The 23,996-nt window shown below is 32.0% G+C and overlaps 2 protein-coding genes across 2 annotated transcripts; both read left to right on the forward strand.

The window, feature by feature from the left end:
• The first annotated feature begins 9,178 nt into the window (after positions 1–9,178).
• On the forward strand, positions 9,179–11,790 carry LOC145075333 (replication protein A 70 kDa DNA-binding subunit E-like). The gene is made up of 11 exons (XM_079021614.1): positions 9,179–9,331; positions 9,453–9,720; positions 9,830–9,920; positions 9,988–10,109; positions 10,202–10,286; positions 10,380–10,515; positions 10,595–10,797; positions 10,879–10,999; positions 11,095–11,286; positions 11,384–11,452; positions 11,539–11,790. Exons 1-11 carry the CDS (start codon positions 9,179–9,181, stop codon positions 11,788–11,790), a joined length of 1,692 nt encoding a protein of 563 aa, XP_078877740.1.
• A 6,816-nt stretch (positions 11,791–18,606) lies between these two features.
• On the forward strand, positions 18,607–23,766 carry LOC145075334 (uncharacterized). The gene is made up of 8 exons (XM_079021615.1): positions 18,607–18,682; positions 18,819–19,034; positions 19,115–19,553; positions 19,647–20,587; positions 20,698–21,224; positions 21,317–21,914; positions 22,108–22,338; positions 22,418–23,766. The coding sequence occupies exons 1-8, from the start codon at positions 18,607–18,609 to the stop codon at positions 23,764–23,766; spliced, it is 4,377 nt and encodes a 1,458-aa protein (XP_078877741.1).
• Positions 23,767–23,996: the final 230 nt, after the last annotated feature.

Here is a 23,996-nt window from a genome sequence, read left to right on the forward strand (position 1 = left end):
TTAGATAACCCTAATAGCCTCACTATTTAAAGAGCTCTTATGCCCCAAAAACGTGGACAAGCTTCCTTCTAGGGTTTCCACATGTTTTGGGCAGCCTCCTTCTCTTCTCCTCTTCATCCTCTTGCTCTTGGTGTTTGTGAACCATTAGAGGAGTGACATTTGTGACTCTAAGCTTTCTAAAGTCAATACAAGGAGGAACAATCAAGGTAATATCTTAAACCCATTCTTATGTTAATATGATTACTTGTATGCTAGAACTAGGGTTTATAGTCTTGGATAACTTGCATGTACAATAGAGAAACCTAGATCCAAGCATTAGGGTTTGTATGAGCACATAGGATGTTCTTATGACCAAAACCCATCAAAAACACCACGGCCCCCAAATCCAAATCGTGGGTGGCATACCTCACTTCGTGAGGCTTCAGCTGCCCCGATGCGTACACTATCACGTGCCCTCTCTGCATAAGCACTGCACCTAACCCCGATATCGATGCGTCACAATACACCGCAAAATCCTCCATTCCCTCTGGAAGAGCTAACATCGGGGCTTCGCACAATCTCTGGCGAAGAGTCTCAAACGAGGTCTGCTGCTCTGGACCCCACGCAAAAGCAACGCCCTTACGGGTCAACCTGGTGAGTGGCACGACAATCTTGGAGAAATCCTTGATAATTCTCTGATAGTAGCCGGTCAACCCCAGAAAACTCCTGATCTCGGTGGGGGATCTCGGCACCTCCCAACTCATCACCACCTCAATCTTGGCCGGATCGACCAATATCCCATTCTGATTAACGAGATGCCCCAAGAACTAGACCTCTCGTAACCAGAAATCACACTTGGAGAATTTGGTGTAAAGCCTCTCCGATCTCAAAACCCCGAGGATCTCCCTCAAATGCTCCTCATGCTGCTTTCGGGATCTTGAATACACCAAAATATCGTCGATGAACATGATCACCGATCGATCCAACATCGGCCTGCACACCCTGTTCATGAGATCCATGAACGTTGCCGGTGCATTGGTGAGCCCAAAAGGCATCACCACGAACGCGTAATGCCCATAATGAGTCCTGAACGCCGTCTTCTGGATATCCTCATCCAACACTCTCATCTGATGATATCCAGACCTCAAATCTATCTTGGAGAACCAAGACGCTCCCTGTAATTGATCGAACAGATCATCAATCCTTGGTAAGGGGTAACGGTTCTTGACTGTCAACTTGTTCAACTTGCATCACAAGTTGACTTATTATGGCATACCTTTTACAAACACCACATACAATATTTTTTCCTGCCTTGGATACTCTGTGTGACCCACTAACCTCGGTACTATCACTCTTTCTCTTAATAGTGGGTCTCCCTAGCATCTTCAATTTCAATGGTAGCAAAGGTGGTATGTAGTTTGTTGGGGGTCACATTGCACTCCCATTCATGCTTCCTATTGAGTACTTGTAGGTGTTCATATATATATATATATATATATATATATATATATATATATATATGTGCAAGCACGATATAAAGGATCAAAAAATGGCTCTACATCTCTGTTTACATAAGAAATGGTTGCCATTAAATGTACACAACCATACCCATTCAATTGCCAAATCCTACAAGTACATGGTTTCTTTTCCAAATCAACACCATAAGACTCTCATAAGTTTCTTGTTTCAAAGGTAGTCATACCACTAGGAAGCACTTTCCAGTACTTATAAATAAAGACAGTTAGGACCCAACACAATATCTACAACTCGGGAGAAGGATGTCGTAACCCTAATTGCAGAATATTTGAAGGTAAGTGAATGACGATTCACTAATTTCCACCACGAAAAACGAAAAAGAAATTTAAGTTTTAAATCTATGAAAACTCCTAGATCCTTTGAGATTCATTGAACTTTCAATGGCATGTTTAAATCTCGATATGCCCCTCTTGTTTGTGACTGGGATGCCGAGGATCACAAAGCGGGTGTGAATAACCATGCAAACTTACATGGTGCCACACATGTTACAGTCACCTATTCGATGTGCCGGTAAACCACACACGCTCCACCGAACTATGACAAACATTGAGTCACCCTTTGCTACCTTTGCTTAGAACCATTTAGTGTGCCTGTAAACCACACACGCTCCACTAACGTCTTTGCAAGGGCACAAAGTGTAATTTCATGGAATTGCATCAATTCACTTTTGCCTAAGTAACTAAGATTGGGAATTTTATGAAAAACATTAAGTTACTTTTAAACTTCATTATACTTATAATGGAAGGTTTTTGTCCTATCCTACCCGTTCGGCTAACGACCCTCCACTAGTCAAGAGTGCGGTGGGTAAGAGTGGATACTCATTCAATCGCCATTTTATAGGCAATTTCCTTAAACACCCCTTATAGACCAGCTTCGTGAATGAGGCCTACTAACGGTAAGACTGACTTTTACTCATACATATATATAATGTTAGACTTTTAATGTTATATATATATATATATATATATATATATATATATATATATAGTATAGGGTGTATTTTAACACTTTTAAAATACTATGTGGTTAAATTTAACAATTATACCTTTAATTTAATTAAATTGTAAACCTAAACTTTTATGGATTTATTAAACCTCTACACCTTAATTAATTAATAAAACCATAAGGGTGTGATTTGAACTTTTTCAAAACAATATTAGAGTTTTAGAATTTAACATTCCTAATTAACTTTTAATCAACTTTTAAATTCCAAAACTTGAGGGCAAGTTTTGAAACATTTCAACACATTAGGGTTTAGAATTTAAATATACATCAAAATTAAACCATTTAATCAAAATTTAAATTCCAAAACTTGAGGGCAAGTTTTGAAACCTTTTTCAAAACATTAGGGTTTTAACTATTTAAATTTCAAAACAACAAAAATTTTTTGGGTTCAAATTTAAACTATAAAACCTAAGGGGAAAATATGAAACTTTTCATAACAACAAGGATCAAATAACAAATAATCTAAATTAACAATTAAACACATAATTATCCATATTTGATTTATTTAATGATTTCTTGCAAAACAATTTATCAATTTAGTCAAAATAATTAATCAATTATCACATAAGGAAACAATTATCTTATTAATTGATAAATATCTTCAATTAGATCAAGAATATAGTCAAATATATCATAAAATCGGATTTATATTGATCTAATATGATAAGGTAACTATCCCAAAGCAAAAACAGCAAGAAATCCCGAGATACACTACATCTGATGAGTTGACTCGTCGAGTCAAGCTTGGACTCGTCGAGTCTGCATGGACTCGGCGAGTTCAGCTATGGACTTGGCGAGTCCAGCCTCCAGAACATCAAAAATCGAATTTTTTGAACATGTAATGCATCAATACAATTGAAACCAGTCTAGGCTCTGATACCACTGATGGGTTTTGGTCATAAGACATCCTATGTGCTCATACAAACCCTAATGCTTGGATCTAGGTTTCTCTATTGTACATGCTTTGAATCCAAGACTATAAACCCTAATTCTAGCATATGGAAATCGATATTAACATATAATTAGGTTTATGATATTACCTTGATTGTTATGTAGCAATAACAACCTCAATTCCTCCTTGAATTGACTTTGGAAGGCTTAGAGTCACAAGTGTCACTCCTCTAATGGCTTACAAACACCAAGAGTAAATGGAGAAGGTATGAGGAGAGAGGGGAGGTATTGAATTCATTCCTAAGAAGCCTTAAGGAAGGTCTGGCCGAATTCATGAGTTAAGGGGTGTTTATATAGGTGTAGAGATAGGGTTTCAGTCATTATCCTTATCTAGTTGCTTGTCCACCGAGCAACGCATAAGATAATCCTTGAATCCTTATCATAGTCGAATTCTAAGGCCTTATCACCTTAAATTCGTCCAACCTATTAATAAGATAATCCTTACCTTATTTTGTAACTATCACATAATTACAATTCAACCCCTCTAGTTTAATTAATTACATTTGATCACAAAATTAATTCTTAATTAATTATTGACCAATATTAATTAAACAAATATGATTTCTCCTTTAATATATTATTCTTATAACATATTAATAAATCATAATAACCTCTCTCTCTATTTATTTCTCCAATCAAGTTGCTTTGGTGAAGGCAACCCAAAAGGACCATGCACCATCGGGTCAAGTACATACCAAAATAGTTATGGACTTAGACACTAATCCAACACCTTTATGCCATGAGAACCCTCTAAGGTTCAAGATCCGAAGTCATCACTCTACTATACACTCTACACCCGAAAGTGACTTAGTAATGCCCCAAAAATGACAAGATTCAAGCCCTAAAGAAGATCTAACAAATGGGAAGTCAAGTTTGAAGTTTTTTACCTCAAACAAGCTGGAAATGCAACGAAGACTCTGGATCTATTGCCTTCTTCTTGAACCTCCAAGCCTTTCCTTCCTTCTCCAAGCTTCAAATAACAAAAATAACACCAAAATAGCTCAAGAACACTCACAACTGATTAGGGTTTCGAGAATGGGGTCTGAGGGTGATGGAGGCTGGAGTGGAGGCCACTTAATGTGTTTAAATAGGGTGAAAACCCTCAAATTTAGGGTTTCATCCAGACATGTCTACTCGTCGATTCGGGGCTTCTGACTCGGTGAGTAGACTCTTCCACCCGCGTCCCAAAACTCACATCTACTCTACGAGTTGGGCCTCCAAATTGTCGAGTCCCAGAGTAAAAATGCAAAAACTTAAATTAAAATACGTACCGGGAACTGGGTATTACATTATGAAGACAAACATATCTTATGTTGATCTGAAATCAATGTCTTACCAAACCCACCTTCAAGATGCAGATCTTCTTGCAAGTTTTCTAAGAACCATGTCTAGTTGTCTTTATTTTCAACCCAAACTACAGCCTAAGCTATTGGGTATATATGATTGTTTCCGTCCCTACCAACAACACATAATAACTGACCAATACACATTCCTTTTAGAAAACGCCCATCTAAGTTTATTATCCCTTTACAGCCATTACTCCAACCCTCATTTAGTGCATGAAAACACACACACACACACACACACACACACACACATATATATATATATATATATATATATATATCCTACCAAAGTAAGTTTTCCCATCTGGCATAGAGTTTACAGATAACTTGACTTTTGACCATGGATTAGAACTTTTTATCTCCTTACCATAGGACCACAACTTTGCATAATTTTCCACTATGGTACCTTCAACAAGAGACACTGCATGTTGCTTAGCTCTCCTAATTGTCTCATACTAACCTTTATGCCAGATTTAGTCTTTACTTCATCTTTTAGCATCCTAACATTGAATTTCTGATTCTCAAGAACTTCCCTGGTAAAATGACTACCAATCTATCTATAATTAACAATTGACCCTAACTTAAAATTTCTTGCATAATTATGGTCATTGATAAGGGATTTAACTTGGAATGAGTGCTCATCACTCATCCATGACGCCCAGAGCCTAAATGTGCATTCACCATCACAACACTTAACTAATAACCTTTTACTGTCATTTTTTTTCAAAGTACAATTGATACCCATTTTCTATAACATAATTACAAAGCATGAATTTCAATTGTTTAGGGTTGGTGAACCTCATACCTAGAATTGGTAACTGCTTTCCAAGATATGTCTTCATTAAACATCGTTTTCCTTTCACATCTGGGACATTCTCATCTTCATCATCTTTTGGATCACCTTCTGTAGCATCCTCATTTCCAGTTTCCTGGATTACTCCTTCATAGGTTACTCCTACCATGCTGCTCTGTTGTGGACTTATGAAGTTAGTTAGGTCAATACCTTCCCCCCCTTCGATTGACATGTTTGACTTCACAGAACAATTATCTTCATTTACATTTTCCTTAGTTACGTGCATAGTAGTACCAAAATGGTCCATGTAAACAAGCAGTTGTACTCCACATCGATAAGCAATGTCTATAAATTCTTGATATTGAAGTTCATTAGAAATCAATGTTAAAACCTTTTGGGATTTGTAAATCAGGTTGACAATAATAAAGTTTCTAATAGTTCTTTTGTGTGAATCGTTCAAGAAACCCACAAACTCATTATATGACATACCAGCAAAATCGATGTTCTCGAACACATGATGAACACCATCAGAATAACAAAAATGTTTGTTGATGAACACACCTTGGAAATGAACTTGTTATTCCTTTAACGTGCAAAAAAATGTTTAGTAACCTTTTAAAACCAACACGATAAGTTTGATGGATTAATACGACATTTGACCATTTTAATTTCATGAGCTATATAAAAAAATAAGTGACTTATTTTTAAACCAGATAATGATACCGAAAGATAATTGCTGAATATAGTTGATGTTATCAAATTCATTGCCACAACATTAGTGTTGACTAATTAATTGCATTATATGAACTATTAACCCGTAAAAATCAACTAAATCCTTTCTTTCTCATATTTACTAAATTACTAAATTTTTATGTTTGCTTTCCTAGTTATTTCAATTTTAGTAACACTTTGCAAACTCTAATTTTACAACTAGTTTTTGTTATTTTAATCAAAATCAGATCATTTTTCCGAACAATTACCTAGTTAATATGCTTTTAAGATAAGATACTGTATGCGGGTATGTATATGGTTTTATAAATTTATTATTAGTTCGAACTTATATAATTGCAAGTATATATTTTTTTCAACAATACAAATTTAATATTTTGTATCGGCCGTTTTTATACATATCTCCCCTAATAAATCAACATATTTTTGACACTTGGCAAATTATTATGCGTTTTGAGAAATGGCATTTCCTTAATTTTCTACTTTTCGAATATTCCACGTGTAAATGTATTAGAATGCCACATGGAATGCAGCTAAATTGTTGAACACACGTATATGTACATAATAAATTGTTTCTTCAATTAACTCCTTATACAAAACATCAAAGATACGTTTGCCAACGGATTAGCCTTCAATCACGGTGGATTGAAGGATTCGATTTCAAAATCATATCGGTTATGATGTTTGAAGGATTGGCATTCAGAGCAGAATTCAACGGTGGATTGAAGGATTCGATTTCAAAATCATATCCCGGTGGATTGAAGGATTCGATTTTAAAATCATATCGGTTTCTTTGAACAAAATCTTCTCTGTGTATGGCCTGTACTTAAATGGAATGTTAGCTGGAAATCTATTTAGAATCGCATCAATCATGCGTAATCCTTCGTCTTTTACTTATAGCAGGTAATAATTTCCAAAAATTACTTTCAATTACATCTATAATACATTCATGAGTCGTTTCTTTTCAATTTCGTTTATACATGCACGACTCGTCTTCTTCACGCTGGAATCAACTGTCTTTAAGAATCTGCATTACCATCCCAACAACTACATAAGGTTAGTATTACGGACATTGATGCATTTCCTTTTATTTTCAATTATCTTCTTTTTTTTAACACATTGTAACAATGCCATTTGTATAATGTCCGCCAACTGTTCGATGTAATGCCAACTACCATAAAAAAGCTTTGTTGTTTGCTAGCATGTCTTTAGTTATTGTTTTGATCATCAGAAAACATGGTATTCATATGTGCACAGAGTATGTAGCTAGGATTTCCGGTTGGATTTCTGTGATGCTTTGCTTGATTTGCATAAACCAGTAGTTAGTGGCTGTTTCTTATTTTTTTCAATTTCAGTGTGAGTGTTTAATTCACTCCCTACTGTTTCCATTGATTTCTATTCAGGTTTGGTATCAGGTTTGGTATCAGATGCATTTCATTTGACATTTGGCTGTGGTCTTTTGACATTTTCTTTATTTTCCATGGCTACTTTGTCGTATATATCATTGATGTATTCTTTTTTTATCTCTTTGTGTCGAAATCTCTTTGTGCATTTTTAATCAACCCGGGTGAGGATGAACTGTGGTCTGTGTGTTTGTAATTGTCATTTCTGTATGAGCAGGGGCAGAATGGTCATTTTTGTTAAATTTGACCATGTATCATACTACCATTACAAAAATTGTCACTCCCAACAGTTTGCTAAATTTGTACTCAGTTTTTATTGATATATACATTTGAATCCTTTTAGTTTTTATTGAAATATGCATTTGAAATATCACTTGTTGCTTCCAATTTATAATCACCTATCGCTATGTTTTAATGGTTATGTATGAATACTGGCAAAATCTTCATAAGGGCAAAATCGTCATATATGGCTATCTTAAGTTTCAAAAATTTTCATATTATCTTTGCACTCATCGAATGTATGATATATTAATAAGGGCAAAATTTTTTACATTACTATACATTTTTAGATTAATTAATCCTAATATATTTCATGAAAATATTATTTATTTTATTAACATTAGTTTATTATAGTGTTATTAAAGTACCTATTATTTAATATATGATACAAACATCATATGGATTCACAAATATACTTTTTGTTCCTTTTTAATAAGGATAATTCATGCAAGTTGTTTGCACCTAGATCTTTTTTGTTATTGACCACACACTGTTTTTTTATGTCTCTTTTTTAAAGAGACCATTCATGCAGTTTTTTTTATGGCCAAGAACATATTTTTATTTTTTCTCACTTATGGACAATTACTGTGACTTCTGTAAAGGACGGGGAACTGTTTTTAAAATTAGCATCATTTATGTAGTCTTTATGTGTTTAAAGTGATAGGAACCATTTACATTTGTAGCTGCAAGATGCTTATTTTCCTGTTTTTACTATGTTAGTCGCCTTATATGTTGCAGGGGTATAACAGTCTTTTTTTATTTCTTTCATATGTAAATCAAAGATGTGTTAATTTTGGGTTTTTTTCTTGATTGTCATTGTTTAACAAAGCCTTCAACATTTGTCCGTTCATCAGTTCTACATCATACAATCTAAAGCTCGCAATTTTTTTTGCGTAGCTGAATAGTCGATATGAGCAGGGGCAGAATGGTCATTTTTGTTAAATTTGACCATATATCATACTAACATTACAAAAATTGTCGATGCAACTGTAATTTTGAAAACATATTTTATGACTTACACAATCAATTATCTAAACAGGGGAATAAATAATAAATTGTATCCTGATTACTTTGCTTATTATTCTCAAATCTAATTTGTTTTATCATTCTCAATTTTGTCCATTATATAATGAATGTTTTATTTTATCTTACAGCTCATGGATCCAACAGAAATTACAATGCTTAATGATCTAGGTCTCTCAAATGACAACTACACAATTAAAGTGCGAATAATCCGGCTTTGGAAACAAACAACTTGGTCGAAACCACATGAGACACGACAAATCGGAATGATTTTAATGGATGAAGAGGTATTTAAACTTAATTGCTTTAAACATATTTAATGATTTCAAATTATCATATTATTAGTTATACACTATTATGTTAAGCATATAGTTATTTATGTCTTATTTATTTAATCGTTTTTTTAAGGGTAATAAAATTGAATGCACTGTGGAGAAACCATATGTTATACTGGGAAAAGCACTTGAAGAATATGCTGATGTTTACATTCATAAGCCAACACTTGGTTTATATGCTGATGATGCCATGAAGTTTGTTGACATTCAAAACAAATTGTTTTTTCAATATACCACTAAAGTAAACAAGTGCATTGGTTTTAATGGGCCCTTGAATTCTTTCGCTTTTGCAAACTTCCAAGATGTTATCGATAAGGCGATCCCTTCAACAATTTCTTTTGGTAAAGTTCACAACTTTGATTTCACATTTTACTTCTTATAATATTTGTATATAATTTGTCCATCCTAACACTAATTATATACTAACATCTTACATAATGTATATTATAGATGTGATCGGTAATGTTTTTCAATGCTATCCACTGGAACCTGCAACCCAAAAACTTGATAAAAGGATTACATTGAAATTGGAAGATTTAGAGTATGTTTCTTTTAAAACTTGTGTATTATTACTTTAAAAATTGTTGTTTTAATTCATATACATTTAGGGGACGACAACTGCTTGCTACTTTGTGGGGAGATTATGCTGAACAAATTGATTCCTATGTATCCAAACATCGGGTGAATTTTGTAATGATTATTCAATGTGCTAGGTGGAAGGATTATCGAGGTCCTTTTATTAATACAATGTTCTATCTTTACCATTTTCAATGTTTATCTAAGAAATGATTTAATCCAATATTTTTTTCATTTTCTTTTCAGGGCGTGTATATGTGAATAACACATATTTAGCAACAAAGCTATTCATTGATGAGCAAGTTGAAGAAATTATTGATTTCAAAAAAAAGTTTGATAACGTTTCAATCAAGTCCTTTATATATTACTGTTAAAATAAATTTATTTTTTATTGATAGTTTGCTTACACTTTATTTGTAAACAGGTTTAAAGAAAAAGAAAGTGGATCGGCTTCTTCATGTTCTCATGCTACAACGTCTTCTATCATGTATACTGTACATGATGACTTTCTGAAAAATACTAAATTCTACCAGATTTCCATGATCCACGAATTAGATGAGGTATATTTACATTATTAAATCTTAAATTAGTAATGCTTAATTTTCCTGATTCAACATCATTGGTTATTACTAATAATAGGGGAGTTATGCCATCATTCTTGGAACAATTAAGATGTTTACAGATAATCAAGAATGGTACTACCCGGCTTGCAAGAACTGTAAGAGAAAGGTTCATAAAATGCCCATTGAACAGGCAAATCATATGGATCATGCGGCTGAGAATGAATCTTGGGTATGTACACAACAGAAGTGCAAAAAACAAGTCATAGTTGCTGAACCAAGGTATAATAAGAAATTTAATATTCTTTCATTTTTGTATTTACCTAATTTGTATGGTTTTTATTTGTTTTTTAAATACCTTAGTTTTATGCTCAAAATTCGAGTACAAGGCTTGGTGGGAGTAGTGACACTTACTCTGTTTGATCGGGATGTTAGAAGTATTCTAAACATTTCAGCATCAGATTTGATAGAAAAGTATGAAAAGGTATATATTATAAAAAATCCATTATATAAAATTCATAATTTATTCTAATCATTTCTACATTTTAAGTCTAATTTTGTTTCATTTCCTTTTTTTAGATGGGTGACACTGTTGCTTTTCCTGTTGAGATCAATGAACTTATTGGTAGAAAAATGGTTTTCAAAATTATAGTTAGAGGCTTTACCGCTGGAAGAAAATACATTCGTAGTTACAACATATCAAAGATAAGTGATGATGTTGACATAATTTCTGCACTCGAGAAGCTTGAAAAAGCAAACCACATTGAACAGGTTTACCTACAAATAAGTCTTAATCCGTCTACAAATTATGTTTTATATACTTGATATTTACCAATCTAAATTGCACTTTACAAACTGTTACATATAGGACACTGAAACTGAGTCTGTTAATGTCGTGGTTTCAGATTCCAACTCTCAGGATACAATTGGTTTTAAGGTATAATTTCCTACTTTTTTTGCCCTTCACTCATTTTACATTACTCCTATGTCAATCATTAACATATGTTAATTCTTGCATTTAAGGGTTCTGCTTCCTTCGTTGCTGATAATACTCCTATCTCTACTTTTCCAAATACCATTTCAATGACTCCATCAACCAACCATGACACCACTAGCCTGCTCTCACCAACTACCAATGTGAAACGTAAACTTGTAGATGTTTACGATCTTGAAGATACTGTTTGTGAGTCATCAACAAAACCTTCAAAAAAATCCATTGGAATCAAGGAAACTGTTGTGTCCACCCAACTATTGATTCCTAAAGTCGAGAAGTGAGATCTTATGAACGTTTCAAACAATTTTAAGTTTTTCGTTTTTTATTTACCATTCAAGTCGAACATCAATTTTTAGATTTTATGGTTTGTAAAGAATACTTTCGTAATTGGTTTCACATATTCTGTTTTCTTTCTTTTTATGTTAAGAATGGATTTTGAGTGAACATATAGCATTGATGTATCACATAGACTTAATAAAAAAATAAAAGATTGATAAGCAGTTAACAAGGTTTGATGTGTTAATTACTAAAATTGAATCTATACAATACCATATATTATTGCTCATATTGAGTGAACATATACAATTCTACTTTGTCGTATATAGCATTGATGTATTCTTTTTTATCTCTCTGTGTCGATATCTCTTTGTGCCTTTTTAATCAACCCGGGTGAGGATGAACTGTGGTCTGTGTGTTTGTAATTGTCATTTCTGTATGAGCAGTGTCAGAATGGTCATTTTTGTTAAATTTGACCATGTATCATACTAACATTACAGAAATTGTCACTCCCAACAGTTTGCTAATTTTGTACTCAGTTTTTATTGATATATACATTTGAATCCTTTTAGTTTTTATTGAAATATACATTTGAAATATCACCTGTTGCTTCCAATTTATTATCACATTCATAACATTTATGATTTTTTACATTACATATATAGATAGAAGAATTATGTGGCTTTTTAGTTTTAAAAATTATATAAAAAACTTTGTAAAACTTTTGTATGGATTGTTTAAAAACATCATATAGCTTTCTACTTTGTCATATACATCATTCATATATTCATGTCTATTGCTATGTTTTAATGGTTATGTATGAATACTGGCAAAATCTTCATAAGGGCAAAATCGTCATATATAGCTATCTTAAGTTTCGAAAATTTTCATATTATCTTTGCACTCATCGAATGTAACAATTATTATTATATGAAACATAAGCAGTAAAAATATAAGCCTATTACAAAACTAAAGCAAAAACAACATTAAGCCTATACATAACACATATAGATAAGCCTTTGGATTTATTTTCAATTATAAGGGCATTCCTGTCAAAGAGCAACTTGTGATTTTGTTATCAAGCAAATCTGAAAAAACAAATTGAATGTGTGTTTAGACACTCCAGAAATAATAAGCACAACACAATACAACATTCTTTGAAAGGTGTGGACCAGAAGGACTGTTATGCCCCTGTTGTGTATATGTAATTTGTGAGTTACACGATTTGGTTCATGGTTTGCTTACGTAAAGTTTTGTTTTTTATCCTATTCTATTATTTGTGATTTTTTGGATACAATCCTCTTTATTTGTTAATTTTGTGTTTTTTCCTTGGTTGTCATTGTTTAACTAACCCTTCAACATTTGTCCGTTCATCAGTTATACACCATACTATCCAAAGTTCACCGTGTATTCTGCTTAGATGAATAGTCGATATTCACAACAACGGTTTCAATGCCTCCCTCCACAAACACAATTTTGTTTTCCTTTTTATGCTCATTATTTACATTATTTTTTTTTTCAAATTACACTTATTTTTACATTACTATATATTTTTAGATTAATTAATCCTAATATATTTCATGAAAATATTATTTATTTTGTTAACATTAGTTTATTATAGTGTTATTAAATTACCTATTATTTAATATATATCATACAAACATCATATGGATTCACAAATATACTTTTTGTTCCTTTTTAATAAGGATAATTCATGCAAGTTGTTTGCACCTAGATCTTTTTTGTTATTGACCACACACTGTTTTTTTATGTCTCTTTTTTAAAGAGACCATTCATGCAGTTTTTTTTTATGGCCAAGAACATATTTTTATTTTTTCTCACTTATGGACAATTACTGTGACTTCTGTAAAGGACGGGGAACTGTTTTTAAAATTAGCATCATTTATGTAGTCTTTATGTGTTTAAAGTGATAGGAACCATTTACATTTGTAGCTGCAAGATGCTTATTTTCCTGTTTTTACTATGTTAGTCGCCTTATATGTTGCAGGGGTATAACAGTCTTTTTTTATTTCTTTCATATGTAAATCAAAGATGTGTTAATTTTGAGTTTTTTCTTGATTGTCATGTTTAACAAAGCCTTCAACATTTGTCCGTTCATCAGTTCTACATCATACGATCTAAAACTCGCAATTTTTTTTGCGTAGCTGAATAGTCGATATGCACAACAACAGTTTCACCGCCTCCCTCCACAAACACGTTTGTGTTTTCCTTTTTTTATGCTTATTATTTACACAATGTTTTTTCTTTCAATTTACAATTATTTTTACATAAATAAACTTAATAAAAAAATAAAAGATTGATAAACAGATAAACAATTATTAATGTTATTTGCTATGGCTCCCAAATCTGAAGATGCAGAAGAGAAATCAGATTCATCAGACTCATCAGAGCTTGGATCCTCTACATCCACCTCATCTTCTGCTACCTGTGGAGCATCAGGGTTATAATCGTCATCTTCAGAATCATCACGAAGCTCTGAAATGCCATTAAATTTATCCCCATACACTGCAGTTTCAGGAAACACCTTCTGCAAGATATGAACATCAAGATTTTTGTAAAAACCCAAATGTAATATTTTTTAAAAAAATGACCAAACTGACCTCCCAGGTATCGTTGATGGACAAATCTGTCCCCATGGAATCATTTAACAAGTCAACACAGTCAACCTTGCAATCACAAACAGGGCAAAGCCACCCTTCATCACGAGGAGGAACTGTATACCAAAGAGATGATAATAAATAATTGGAGGGAAAACGAATAAAGGAAAATAGGTAGACAGGGAATCTTGATAAATCAGAGTAGGTTCACAACATTCATCAATTTTAATTAACATGATTTTGGAGGGAAAAAGAAGAAATGAAAATAGGTAGACAGGTAAATGATTAGTGTCTAGATGCGTTTAGACAAATGGCATTATTGTAATGCTTAAATTAGTAATGCTTAATTTTCCTGATTAGTAATGCTTAATTTAGTAATGAATATAATTTAATCAGGTAAAATAATTTAGACAAATGACATTCAACCAAGGTTTTTCTTGGCTTAACCTATTAAGTAATTTTGTCCAAATTAAGTCAACAGGTAACAACCATATGGCATTAAGTGCTTAACTCATTAGCTCAAAAACTAACAGGGACTTTAAGTATTAGCTCAAAACTTTTTAGCAATTGCTGCTATCCAGGCTCTATCTTTGTCAGTATATGCATCACTAATGCTATATCCAAACAACACAAACCCTGTAATCTTGTCTTGAAAGTTGTTCCCCTATGCCTCCTGTATACACAAGGGTAAAATGGTCATTTTATTTGATTATATTCAAACAGCTCATTCGGTGCAAGAAATAAATAGACTTTGTCTATATGGGAATGATTATCTATACACACATCACTACCCACAAACAGTATATAGGGATAATAAATAATTGGTTATAAAGCTCTTTATGTATTAATTAATGTTAAAAATATGTTTTTTTCTTGATTCTTATGTCTCTTCTTAGAACATGGTTACACATTATCATCAAAGTATAATCTTTCCTGTAATCTTGTCTTGAAATTTGTTCCCTTTAAGCACAGGCAAAATCAATACAGAACGTGTCTCTTCAGGAAGCATGTCCCAGTGCTCAGAACACACATCTTTTTGTAATCTCCCTTACAATTAATAATGTAATTATCATTTTAATCAGTTAACAACAGTATATCATGGGTCATATTCTAAAGAATATGATTATAATGGTATAGAGAATATGATTCCAACAATATTTTCGTTTTGTATATCGATGCTACACATGCCCTGGTCCTATCTGTTCTATTTTCTACTCGGATTTTCACTGCTTTTCCCATTATGCCCCTGCATTATACATATACCTAAATCCACCAAATATTCAGCACAAAATCTGGCTAAATAATCTCCAATTAGTAAAAAAAAACTTAACCTAAATTAAAATCATATTCAATTAATAACTTTTATTATACAACAAACCTTAACAATTCATGTTCCACTACGTCTGCCCATCGGAAATCCTTTGTCGATCACTTTATTTCAATTTCAGCACCCATAAACTCCGACGGTATCATCTGTGATTTCCGTCTACTGTCATTGTTTAACGAACCCCTTTTAGTTCCTTCGATCTTCAATTGTACACCAGACAATCCAAATCGCATCTTCAATTCTGCTTAGGTCAAGAATCGATATTCACAGTTTCAACGCCTCCTTCGTTGCTCACGGTGTTGTTTTACTTTTTTATCCTCCTTCTTTACTCATTCTTTACGTAAACCCTTTTTTATATATATATATTTAAGATAACTAATGTTTAATATTCAAATTTCTATGATAAAATAAAACTGTGAAAAGAATTTTTGAATTCAAAGTAAAAGAAGTAAAAAAACTTTCTATAAGAATCACTATAGTTTTTTTTTTTATTTTTTTTTTCCTGGTTTAACAACCGAAATCTATTTTTTTTTCCAATATTTCTACATAAGGTTTGTCTTCTTTTTCCAATCATTTTTTATATCATCCAATAATGTATATTAAATATAAGTATATAAATACAAATTCTTTATAATAAGTCCACGTCCATTTATTTTTATAAAATATAAGCTTCAAAAAATGTTAAATTAACAATTTTTTTATTAACAATTTTTTTACATATACGCATTTTTATAATGTGTCAATTTTACTAATTCATAATATATACTATCAATTTATATAACATTGGTTTATTATAGTTTGATTACAGGATCTATTGTTTTTTATGATATAAACATCGTATGGATTCAAATCATTCTAAAGACCGGTGCAGACAAAGAAAGTTAAATTTGGATAAAAAAACTCCAATGGCGTGACAACCACTTCAATTGGTAATTATTTTTCAACGTGTCCATTTTGTTTTATTATCATTACTCTTTTATTTAATTTAATTTATAAAAATTTTGATTAAGTCTTATTCAAATTTGTATTACACATAATCAATAAATTTTATTATTAATCCGGTACAGTATTATATATTAAATGTTGTTTTTCCTTATAAAAATAACTACTTTACCGTATATAACATATCGTTATCAAAAATCTAACCACTTCATTTTATTCTATATATCTTGCAGGTAACAATAAAAATATAAATTCAAATATTTCAGATGGATATCAGCATACAAGTTTTCAATCTACTTTGACATATCCTGGGAATATTACAAGTTCATTATCCAATGATGCTAAAGATAAAAGAAAACTCAGAAAGTTATATTTGGATAACAAAAAATTTAAACATAAAACCACCACCGCAAATGGTATATTTTTTTTTTTCTATCATGCATTTATAATTACTTTGTTACGAGAGTATTGTTTTTACATAAAAAATTTAATTTTGTTTATTAGTTTTTATTTTCTATTACTCTTTTGCGACATAAATGCATGATATTCCCTTATAACATTCTTAGTATTTCACAAGTAACTATTTTTCCGATCAACATTGTTTTTATTTTTTAATATTTTATTTAAATAAATTTATGATATTTCGTTTTCGATGAAATAAATATGCATATATTTTTTTTCTTTGTATATATGGTAATTATAAATGTTTTGAGGGTCTTAATAACTTTTTTCTTATATATTTATCTCAGTGCTTACTAATGACATTAGCAAAAGTCAAACCATGTCATCAACCAACTTCAATAATGTTGCCGGGGACAATCAAAATGTCAACCCAAACATTTATATGGAGTGTGCTCAGCAATGTTTCAAATCTACTTCCAATTATACGACAAGAACTCCGTTATTTAACATTACCAATGGTAGACCGAATAACTTTTCATATCAGTTATCCTACTATATAAGTTATATAAATTAATATCTATGTATTGTATACAATTTAATTCATACAATTTTCCTTTTTATTTCAAATCTCAATACTGACATTTATACTTTCAGTATATGGACACAAATCATTTATCCTTATCAACATCTAACCACTTCCAATTATTCTATATATCTTACAAGTAACAATGAAAATATAAATTCAAATATTTTAGGTGGATACCAACACACAAGTTTTCAATCTACTTTGGATGTTATTACAAGTTCATTATCCAATGATGCTAAAGATAAAAGAAAACTTAGAAAGTTATATTTGGATAACAAAAAATGTAAAGATATGACCACCACGCCAAATGGTATATTTTTTTCTATCATGCTTTTATAGTTAGTTTGCTACGAGAGTATTCTTTTTACATAATATTTTTAATTTTGTTTATTAGTTTTTATTTTGTGTTAACCTTTTGCGACATAAATAATGCATATTTCCTTATAACACTCTTAGTATTTCACAAGTAATGGTCATAACAATCAACATTGTTTTCATTTTTTAATATTTTATTTAAACATATTTCTTATATTTCGTTTTCGATGATATAAGTATGCATATATATATTTTTTTCTTCCTATATATGTTAACTTATAAATACTTTGAGGGTTATAATAACTTTTTTATTATATAATTTTCTCAGTGCTTACTAATCACAGCAGCAAATGTCAAACCTTGTCATCAAGCAACTTCAATAATGTTACCGCTGACAATCAAAATGTCAACCCAAACGTTTATAAATATAAGCGAAAACAAAGAAAATATTATTTGGATAATAGAAGATCCATTGAGACTTGCACCACACCAAACAGTAATATGCTATATATTATATAATTTATCTCTCATCCATATACTGTATAATTAATTGTCTAATAATAAATTCCAATGTTTATTATGTTTATTTTATTTTTTATATTAATTAAAATATTTTTATTTCGTAGCGTGTATGGAGTATGCTCAGCAAAGTTTCAAATCTACTTCCAATTATACGACAACAACACCGTTATCTAACATTACCAATGGTATATGAAATTTCTTTTCACATCAGTTTTCCTACTATATAAGTTACATAATATATTATGTATGTATTGTATACAATTTAAATCATACTATTATCATTTTTATTTCAAAATTCAATACTAACATTTATACTTTCAGTGTCAGGAAATAGACAATATTCTATATTGTCTAATGATATCCCAGCCACATCTTCGTTAGCAGTCACTCAAGATAATTCTATCGGTTTATCTTTGAGAAACAAAAAGTCAAAAAGGAAGATCTCAAATATATCGAGTATACCCATAGACTTAACATCAGATGAACACTTAAATGTTCAGCATAATCATGTTCAATTGATTTCGGGTATCTCAAAAGGTAACACTAATGATTATATTAAACTATTACTCATTTCAAGAATAATATATTTATATCTTTAATCAAGTTTTTTTAAACAGATTATTTCGACCATGGTGATCAGAGTTTTGTGTGTACGAGTTGTCATGCAAAATTATGGCAAAATGAAGCCCTTAAAGGCAATAAAGATGGCAACAAAACATCTTTTTCAATGTGTTGTGGTAACGGAAAGGTCGAGCTTCCTGAATTAAAAGAAGCACCTGAAGATTACCAAAATCTTTATCGTTCTGTTCATCCCAAAGGGAAACATTTTTTGAACAACATTCGTCTGTTCAATTCGATGTTTTCATTTACATCGATGGGTGGAAAAGTTGATTCTTCCGTTAACAAAGGCAAAGCTCCATATATTTTTAGACTTAGTGGTCAAAATTACCATTGTATGGGCAGCCTTCTACCTATAGATGGATCAAAACCAAAGTTCTCTCAGCTATACATATATGATACTGACAACGAACTTTCAAATAGACAACACGCTTTCAGGTATATTTCATGTTTATTTTTCTTAACAATTCCTTTTTTTTCATACCACTTATTTACATACTAAATATTAAATATAATCGTCATTATTAACAGTACACAAAAAGATGGGTGCAATTCAACTTCTCAGCAACTTGATATCGAAATCATAAGATTTTTGAAGGTTATGTTGGATTCAACAAATGAGTTGGTTAAGTGTTATAGAATGGCAAGAGATTGTTTTAATGCAAGTCCTAATATAGATCTAAAGTTACGTCTTATAGGAAGAAGACAACAAGATGGAAGGACATATAACCTACCTACCGCTTCTGAGGTTGCTGCTTTAATTGTTGGTGACATTGGTAATTCAATTGATAATAGAGATATCATTGTAAAAACTAAATCAGGCAATCTACAACGTATAAATGAATTGCATCCTGCTTACCTTGCTCTTCAATACCCACTGCTCTTTCCTTATGGGGATGATGGATATCGAGTTGACATCCCTCATAGAGGTGTTACGTGTTCAACGAATAACAAACGATGTTACTGTACAATGAGAGAATTCTTTTCATATAGGATTCAAGACAGAGTTAATATTTTCTCATTAATTCTGAATTCAAGAAGGCTTTTTCAACAATTTATGGTTGATGCTTATACGATGATTGAAAGCGAGAGGTTGTATTACATACGAAACCAACAAAAAGTTCTTCGATGCGAGTCCTATGAAACTTTACGCAGCGTGAAAAACAATGGAAATACAGATATTTCGAATATTGGACAGCGTGTGATATTGCCTTCTTCTTTTACTGGTGGTGCACGGTACATGATGCAAAACTATTTAGATGCCATGTCACTTTGTAAGTGGTTTGGCTACCCAGATTATTTCATAACTGTAACATGCAATCCAAAGTGGCCCGAGATTCAAAGGTTTATTGCTGACACAAACCTCAAACCCGAAGACAGACCCGATATCCTATCTAGGTTGTTCAAAATGAAGCTAGATTCATTGATTAAAGACTTAAAGAAAAATTCATTATTGGGTTCGGTCGAAGCAGGTAATTTATATTAATAATGCATTGTTAAAGTGTTTTTATATAATTTGTTAATATGTTTTTTTATTTTTTTCAAAATCTTATAATACGACTCTATTTAAATAAATTGTCAGTTGTTTATACGGTGGAGTTTCAAAAGCGCGGCCTACCTCATGCTCATATATGTCTATTCATGCACTCTGATTACAAGCTCCCAACCGTTGAACATATTGATCGTGTTATTTCTGCTGAAATTCCAAACAAAGATGACGATCCAGAATTGTATGCACTTGTCAGCGAGTTCATGATGCATGGTCCTTGTGGTAATGATAATCCTAAATGCCCATGCATGATAGATAACAAGTGTTCAAAAAACTTCCCAAAGACATTCACAGAGCATACTTCGGTTGATGAAAATGGTTATCCAATATATAGGAGACGTAATGATGGATCTTTTGTTGAAAAGTCTGGTGTTAAGTTAGACAATAGAAGTGTGGTTCCATATCACAAACTGCTTTTGAAAAGATACCAAGCTCACATTAATGTTGAGTGGTGCAATCAGGGTGCTTCCATCAAATATTTGTTCAAATATATTAACAAGGGTCCTGATAGGGCTACTGTTGCGGTTTTACCAAACAACAATGCAGATGATAATGACGATGTAGTTGACGAAATAAAAAACTACTACGATTGTAGATATTTGTCTGCATGTGAAGCTTTGTGGCGTATATTCAAATTTGATGTTCATTTCAGGACTCCTTCTGTTGTGAGGCTCCTTTTCATCTTCCTGGACAACAAAATGTTGTATACGGTGCTGACGATGATATTGAGGATGTCCTCAATAAACAGTCTGTTTCTTCTTCGATGTTCTTAGCTTGGATGGAGTGTAATGAACATAACAAGGAAGCACGTAAGCTTTCTTATGTTGAATTTCCAACTAAGTTTGTTTGGAAATTGGATGATCGTTGTTGGAAGCCAAGAAAAAAAGGATTTTCTATCGGTCGAATTCACACCATCTCTCCTAATGTTGGCGAAGCATATTTTTTGAGAATCCTTTTAAATAAAGTCAAAGGTCCGAAATGTTTTGCAGACATTCGTACGGTTAATGGACATGTGTGTCCTACTTTTAGAGAGGCGTGTTATGCTCTTGGACTTTTGGAAGATGATAGGGAATATATTGATGCAATTGAGGAAGCAAGTCATTCCGGTTCTGGATATTATTTGCGTTATTTATTTGCAACTATGTTGAAGTCTAATAGTTTGTCGAGACCGTACTTTGTCTGGGAAAAAACTTGGCAATACTTATCAGATGGAATTCTCTACAATCAACAACTAAGATTAAAGGCACCAGGTAATATGTTATTTTTCATTATTTAAATTAATGTTTTACTTAATAATTCTTACATAATATATTATATTTATTGAATAAAATTTTTTATATATTTTTTTATATTTAACTAAAACTTATTAACCTTATTATTATCGTTAAGTTTTAATTTTATAAAGTTATATATCTATAAAAATTAACTTGCAAATTTCTACAGGTTTATCGCTTGATGAGGATCAAGTTAAGAACTTGACACTTTATGAGATTGAAAATTTTTTACTCCAAAACAATTCAAGCCTCAAAGATTTTGATGGGATGCCTTACCCTGATCATGAGTCTATATCTTCTTCAAATAATCGATTGATTACCGAGGAGCTAGATTTTGACAGGACGACTCTATTACAAGAGTTTTATCAGCTACTTGGTTCATTAACAGATGAACAAAGAGGTGTTTTCGACGATATTATCACAAATGTTAAAAAAAAAGAAAGGAGGTGTCTTTTTTGTTTACGGTTACGGAGGTACAGGGAAAACATTTCTCTGGAAAACATTATCCGCTGCTTTAAGATCGGAGGGTGAAATCGTGTTAAATGTTGCTTCAAGTGGTATTGCTTCCTTATTATTGACAGGAGGTAGGACAACGCACTCTCGATTTATAATCCCTTTAAATCTTACCGAGGATTCGTTTTGTTCTATAACGCCGGAAAGTGATGTTGCTGAATTGTTAAAAAAAACATCATTGATTATATGGGATGAGGCACCTATGATTCATAAGCATGCCTTTGAAGCTTTTGATAGATCTTTGAAGGATATATTGGGTTGTCATCTTCGTAGCAACTCCAAATTGCCATTTGGAGGAAAAGCAATTGTTTTTGGAGGTGATTTCAGACAAATTCTACCTGTTGTTCCTAATGGAAGTAGACAAGACATCGTCAATGCTTCAATAAGTTCCTCCTATATTTGGTCAGATTGCAAGGTCTTAAGATTAACAAAAAACATGAGGTTAAGTCTTCATACATCTAATATTGAAGAAACAACCACATTTGCAAACTGGATTTTGAATATAGGTGAAGGAAAGGTTGGTGGCTTAAACGACGGCGAGGCAATTGTTGATATACCAGATGATATTCTCATTACAGATTCACCGGATCCTATTGGTTCATTAATTACATTTGTCTATCCTTTTATTGTTGAAAATGCCAATAATCTGATGTTTTTTCAAGAAAGAGCAATCCTTGCACCGAAAAATGAAGTTGTTCAAGAAATAAACAATCGTTTGTTAAAATTATTTCCTGGAGATGAAAAAGAATACTTAAGTTCAGACAGTCTTTGTCAATCGGAGTTTGTACACGATGACTTTGACGAATCTTTATACTCTCCTGATGTTCTAAATGGCCTTAGACCTTCAGGTATGCCAATTCATAAATTGGTATTAAAAGTCGGTGTTCCAGTTATGTTACTGAGGAATATTGACCAGAAATACGGTTTGTGTAATGGAACAAGGCTACGAGTTATAGCATTGGGTAAGCGTGTTATAGAAGCAGAGATTATTTCTGGAAGTAATATAGGAAAACGTACGTTTATTCCAAGAATGTCACTGACCCCGTCGGATAAAAGGATTCCTTTCACATTTCAGCGAAGACAGTTTCCACTTGCTGTATGCTTTGCGATGACAATAAACAAAAGTCAAGGACAGTCGCTATCAAAGGTTGGTTTGTTTTTGAGACAACCAGTGTTTACTTATGGACAGTTGTATGTTGCATTGTCTAGAGTTAAAAGCAGAGACAGATTGAAAATATTAATTTTAGACAACGAAGGAAACCCTACCAATAAGACATCTAATGTTGTATTCAAAGAAGTATTTGAAAATTTGTGATTTGTAAAAATTATTTAGAACATTTCATTAATGATTTTTTTTGGGTATTTTGAGTTCAATTTCACACTTATTCAATAAACTCTTCACTTATATGTGTCGTATTATTTTAATAATTCGTTGATGTTCAAAGTTTTATATTATTTATTTCAAGAAACCCGTGTAACACACGGGTATTACACCTAGTAAATATAATTTATCAAACTATTATGTTTGGATACCACTTAAACTAA

The sequence above is a fragment of the Lactuca serriola genome, chromosome 9 (assembly GCF_051521515.1).
Source record: "Lactuca serriola cultivar US96UC23 chromosome 9, Lser_US96UC23_V15, whole genome shotgun sequence".
NCBI classification, from domain to species: domain Eukaryota; kingdom Viridiplantae; phylum Streptophyta; class Magnoliopsida; order Asterales; family Asteraceae; genus Lactuca; species Lactuca serriola.